General features: G+C 38.1%; 1 protein-coding gene across 2 annotated transcripts in view; it reads right to left on the bottom strand.

Moving 5' to 3' along the window:
* Positions 1–3,741: 3,741 nt before the first annotated feature.
* Positions 3,742–6,167, bottom strand: part of LOC121453250 (rho-associated protein kinase 1) — a 127,858-nt gene continuing 125,432 nt past the window's right edge. For both annotated transcript variants that reach the window (XM_041659843.1, XM_041659844.1), the window contains exon 33: positions 3,742–5,211. In XM_041659843.1, coding sequence (XP_041515777.1) covers positions 5,208–5,211 — 4 coding nt within the window. In that variant the 3' untranslated portion in view covers positions 3,742–5,207. The remainder of the gene's footprint in view (positions 5,212–6,167) is intronic.

Raw genomic sequence — 6,167 nt, 5'->3', positions numbered from 1 at the left:
CTCAATTATGAGCTAGTGTGGGATTTCTTTTAAGCATCCTTCTTCACTTACCCACTAAGCCATCTCTCCAGCTTCATAAGAGTTTTTTTTTTTTTTTTTCCTTTTTCGAGACAGGGTTTCTCTGTGGTTTTTGGAGCCTGTCCTGGAACTAGCTCTGTAGACCAGGCTGGCCTCGAACTCACAGCATCCGCCTGCCTCTGCCTCCCAAGTGCTGGGATTAAAGGCGTGCGCCACCACCGCCCGGCCATAAGAGTATTTTTAAAAAGAAGTTTGGAGTTACTAAAAAGCTGTGTTAAGTATAAGAATTTAGATATAGACAACTTCTAGGCTCCCACACCATCAATACTCCCTAATAGAGTAGTGCACTGGTTAATGAGTCAAAAGTGACAGAGCATTAGCACTCATGGCTTAAGTTGGGAAACACTGTATGACATACACTGATTATTTTTCTTTACCATCATTATAACATGCATGGAATTTTACTGCTGTGAAAATCCTCAGTGTTCCAAGTGTCCATCCTTCTTTCCTCTTGGAATCTTAGAGTATGTTGTTTTTTAAAGTAGGCTTCACTTAGCAATATGCATGTAAGTTTCTTTATATTTTTCATAGCTCAATGGCTCATTTCTTTTCAGTGCTGAAGAGTGTTCTATTTTAAGGATTGTCATTGAATTACCTTTTTGGGGTGACCTCTGCTGCGATCCTAGCCACCACAGGTTCATATGTTCCGGGACAGGGGTGTGAGGATTAGAAATGTAGGTAGGAGGAACAGAGATAATAAAGGAACACAGACACACAGGATAGTAACACGAGGGCAAATCAGCAAATAAAAAAAAAATTTTTTTCAGTCCTAAGTCCACCTGTGTTTAATTTTCCATACACTTTTATACCCCAATACAAAAGGTGAGAAGGCAAAAGACTGCTTTAACATGATACAACCAGAACAGCAATCTGCTCCAATCAAACATCAAGACATTTGTAGGAGGAGGAAGGCTGCTTGTTGGTTCCCAGCTGCTTAGCCCCGAAATAATCACACAGAAATCATATTAATTAAATCACTGCTTGGCCCATTAGCTTTAGCTTCTTATTGGCTAACTCATATTAATTTAACCAATTCCCATTAATCTGTATATTGCCACATGGCTGTGGCTTACCAGGTAAAGTTCCCAGTGTCTGTCTCCAGTGGATCCCTGACTTCTAACTCTGTCCTTCTTTCTCCCAGCATACAGCCTAGCTTTCCCTGCCTAGTTCTGTTCTTTCCTGCCACAGGCTCAAAGCAGTTCTTTTATTCATTAACCAATAAAAGCAACACACAGACAGAAAGACTTCCCACACTAGACATTAATTCCCAAGAAAACCATTTAATGTCTAGGCAGTGAACACACTCTAGATCAAATATCATAGGCAGCCACTCCCTAAGTCAAACCTATTTCAAAAGAAGGAGCAGAAGTATGCTTGAATTCTCTGACTTTTGGTCAGGGTGAAGCAGATCTACAACTATGGGCCATCTTAATGTCCAAAACATCAAGTAACCATATCCTGGGTCAGGATATCTTGTTTTGTAGCCATATCTGTTATCAACAACTTTGAAAGAGCTAAAATAAGCTCAAATTCCATAACCCATAAAAAAGCTTCACACTTTTGGGCCTCCACAAAGGATGTACCATTAATTCAATTATGCTATCCTGAAAGAAAAAGACAAGATACTCCTGAGAAACTCAGCAAATATCAAGGGTCTACAGGAGAACTATTAGACAGACCCCAAGGAGCATGCTGGATATTATAGAGGTCACACAGAGAACATTCCCAATAGGAACTCTAAAGAAATGCACGTAAGTGTGGCCACCATCTGAGACATCATCTGACTGGATCCAGAGAAGACAGACACTCCCAAGGGTGAGACAAGTTCTGGGAACTAAGCGTGTTCAGACTGCTTACATTAAAAAAAAAAAAATCAAAGAAACAGAAATAAATAACTTAATAATGCACATTAAATAGGCCTTTGGAAAACCAAGAGTAAACCAAACCTAAAAGCAGTATACAAAAAGAAATAGGGCAAGGGCAAAGTGCTTCATCTGGAAGTATGAGGATCTGAGTTTAATCCCCCAGTACCCATGTAGAAAAACTAGGCACAGTGGTACTGTCTGGGACTTGGTGGCCAGCTAGTCTAGCCAAACTGGTAAGCTCCAGGCCAGTGAGAAACCATGTTACAAAGATAATGTAGGGAGGAACTGAGAAAGATACCCAATACCAACCTCTGGCTGCTACAAGTGCCCTCCACCTCTCTCAGGTGGGACTGAATGAATCTCCACTCTATTAATGTTTTCCAGGAACAAAGTGGAGAGAAATCTAGAAGCTGCATTATTGATTGGACTAACTTGAGCTTTCTTTCTTCTTTTTTTTTTTTCTGACTTTTTTTGAGACAGAGTTTCTCTGTAGCTTTGGAACCTGTCCTGGAACTAGCTCTTGTAGACCAGGCTGGCCTCAAACTCACAAAGATCCACCTGCCTCTGCCTCCCACGTGCTGGGATTAAAGGCGTGCGCCACCACTGCCTGGCCTTGAGCTCGTTTTCTTGATTAGACAATGTTTGGCCCAAGTAGTTTCCTGAGACAGGACTGACAATGACTCACATATATGGATATGAAATTCCCAAGCAGCAAAAAGTACAAAGCACCACACTGGTCTGTAGATGCAGCACACATGAAGCACTGCCAAGCACCAGTTTCTTCCTCCCAGCATGCTCTGGCCATCACAGTGCTGGAATATGCTTGGAATGTAGAAGAGCAGTTCCACAAGGTACTCAGTTTTCAGCAAAGTGATGCTCAGACTACTGTCTCACTTTTTTTTTTTTTTAAAAATCTATTAACTGTGATGGCCACTCAACCCTGACACATTACTTACTGGGGATGGTTCTGAGAATGCAGTAAGTCAACTATCAGGCAGTGAAAGAGCAGGACCTCTACCCCCCATCTGCAAGCGACCAGTTCATAGATCTTGGAAGATAACATGAGACATGTGGATGAGAAAGAAATGAACACATTCCCAGGGGAGGGCAGTATATGTGGCTCAGGTGGGTGCTGAACTCAAGATGGTTTTTTGTAGCAGGTGAGGAACTGCAAGCATGAGGAACCAGTCTTTTTGTTTTTAATTATATGTATATGTGTGTATGCTACCTTTGTGTTTGTGCTTCAAGAGGGTATCAGAACCCTTGGAGTTGGAATTATAGAAAAGGCAAATGTGGTCTTAACCAATGAGCCATCTCTCCAGCCCTGGAAGCTGAAATCTTTTATAATGAGCTCAGGTAAACCTGCCTCTGACATTAACCATGGAGACATATTGGCAGTAAAGGGACCTGTGAAGGGAAAACAGTCTATCGTCTAAGGCTGTTGATTATACAGATATCTGATTGTTGTATGGTATTTGTGATGGTCCAATACAAGTTACCACAGCCTCTACTCACAACATGTGCAGAACAATGGAGAATTGTTTTCCAACAAACACTGGCCATCTTTTCACTTGAACAATAGCATCTCTTGTTTTAGAGCCCAAGTCAAGTTTTATGTTTAAAAAATAATTTTAATCTATTCACAAAATTTAGCAAACATTTGTATACAATCATGGAATAATTTTTAGCATGCCATCTATTTATTCCAACCATGAGAAAATACCATAGTAGTCAATATTAAAAGTATCCATTCATAAATTATCTTATTTCTCATTAAATGAGCACAGAGTCATTAGCATATTAATAACAGATATGTTTATTATTACATATCCATCAGTGCGGCTTTCAATACCACTTGAAACATGCAGATCCCCTAGAGAAGATTGGTTTTCCAGTGCTTATTTGATACACATTACTGCAAAGCAATTATAAATTACTGAGGAGGTATTTGGTTAAAAAATAATAATAATAAATCACACTGCCCATACAAATCAACTCTTGTTACCAGAGAAGAGCTGAACAGTATTCATACGGTAATTCCTATGCTAACTGGAAAACATGGATATATTTCATAATTCTTTACTACTGGTGCAACTTTTATATTTTTTGCAGATAGTTTAATAGTCTTTCATTATTGTAGCAAGTAGTTTGGTGCAAAGATTGTACTCAATTTATAAAAGTTCAACAAACCTCTATATATCTTAAATTAAACCAATTACCAATGAAAAAACCCACTGACATACATAATTTTTTTGTAAAATCTGTTTCCTGAAAAGTCTGTACTTAGGGCAGTAAAAAAAAATTCTCAAATTAAGGCACTAATAGGGTAATGCAACTCCCACTGAAAGTGTTCTAAGAATAATTTACATTTCAAACAGTGCATACATTTTTATGTTAACTTAATGTTTTTTCACTTAAAAACCACAAAGAAATACATTATATAATTACAGAAATGATGTATCCCACAAAATGCTTTTAAACTTGGTTCTCTTGTACAGTTAGTTCTTAATGTCTCTAGTAGTAAAATAACTCAATATGGCTTGGCAAAAATGCATAGATTAAATGTAATTCTTTTGTCTTCTCCCAGTCCCTAATCTACAAACTTGCTGAAACATATACAGTATTTTGTAAAGCATAAGGTAAGATATTTAATTTTCCATAAACCCACTGTGGGTAATCAACAGTAAGGCTTTTAATTCTACAGTGAAGGCACCGAGTTTCAAGTGACATCACTGTATTCTTAAAATAGTTCTGTATAGTCTTGCAAGAGCACAAAAACTTAAGTCATTTAAAAAAACAAAAATGTCTCATTTTGAGATATTTTCTTTACTCCTTCCACAGGCTGATCTTAACAGTGACAGCCATCCCACTGAAAGTGGAAGTTCCTTCTTCCTGCTCACAGGGAAAACTGTTCTATCATGACCGACAGGCATTTTCTTATAAATTCAAAAAGGCAGCACCTTAAAAAAATATACCTAGCTAAGCTTTCCCCAATTGTACTTGCATTACATAGTAATAATTATTCTAAACTACCTGTATTCAAACCCGCAAGAAAACAAAACAAAACAAACCAAAAAAAAAAAAAAACCCGAATCCTCAGTGAGCTTTTTGTGCCAAAGCCAAGGACAGAATAAGAGCAATCCTAACCCTGAAAAGCCAGTGGTATTTGTGTCAAAGAAATAGCCTGTCTGCTCAGCATGGTTAAACAGCCTGGTTTAGCAGGTAGCGTTCCACATGATTTCAACACAGCAGTAGGTCACACGGTTAACTGTTGGAGAGAAAAAAAAAATCTTGTAATTTAAGAAAGACCCTTGGTTTGAAAATATAAGAAACAACAAGTGGCGGGAAGGGTGGCAGTGTGGCTCAGTGGTAGACTATTTGGTTAGCACCCAGAAACCCCAAGAGCACTACCCTGTCTCCTTCTAAAAAATTAGGGAAAGACAAATATATACACTTACACAAAAGATTAAATAATGACAAAGTTTAGAGAAAACAGAGGAAAAGAAAACAATACCATAATATGATTTCCTTTTGTGTTTCTATTCTTTTTCTAAAACATTTTCTTTGTTATTTCCTTTTTGGTTTTTGTTGAGATAGGTTTCTCTTTGCTGCTCTGACTGCCCAGTCCCTGTCTCTTAAGGGTTTGTATAGCTAAAACATTTTCTTACTAAAACACTTATTTTAAATCATTCCAGGCCTAGTTTATACTACACAAATAGCATTCCACAGAGTACAGTTGAATGTTGTGATATACTGTAATAGTCTGGAGGCTTGCAAATACGAAAAAAGGAAAAGGCATGACACATCATGTCAAGGAACAAGATCTGGATACAAACAGCAGGAAGTGAAGAAAGTAAGGAGTTAAAGTCAACTTCAAGCTGAGCATCGTAGTCCAGCCCTCAACACCCAGGAAGCAGAGGCAGGCAAGTTTAGCCCTTGTTATTTTAACCCACCAGAACTACATTTTTAAATGCAAATGGGTCATTGTAAAATGTTCATCTTTTAAAGTGTGTTGGAATTGGGTTCTTTTTAAAACCAACATTTGTTAGTACTAATGAATATTATATTACAAATAAACTTCTTGGTTAAATTCCTCTTTTTAAGTCTTTGATGGGATTTTCTTCAAAAATATTTTATATGCAATGACAGTTACAGGACCTGACTTGTGCTCCCCCGACCCTTGGGTTTTCAAGACAGGGTTTCTCTGTGTAGCCCAGGTCATCC

The sequence above is a fragment of the Microtus oregoni genome, unplaced genomic scaffold (genome assembly GCF_018167655.1).
Source record: "Microtus oregoni isolate MIOR12 unplaced genomic scaffold, Mior012 000011F_ref0000422, whole genome shotgun sequence".
Classification (NCBI taxonomy): domain Eukaryota; kingdom Metazoa; phylum Chordata; class Mammalia; order Rodentia; family Cricetidae; genus Microtus; species Microtus oregoni.
This window is presented reverse-complemented; position numbering and strand designations above follow the sequence as displayed.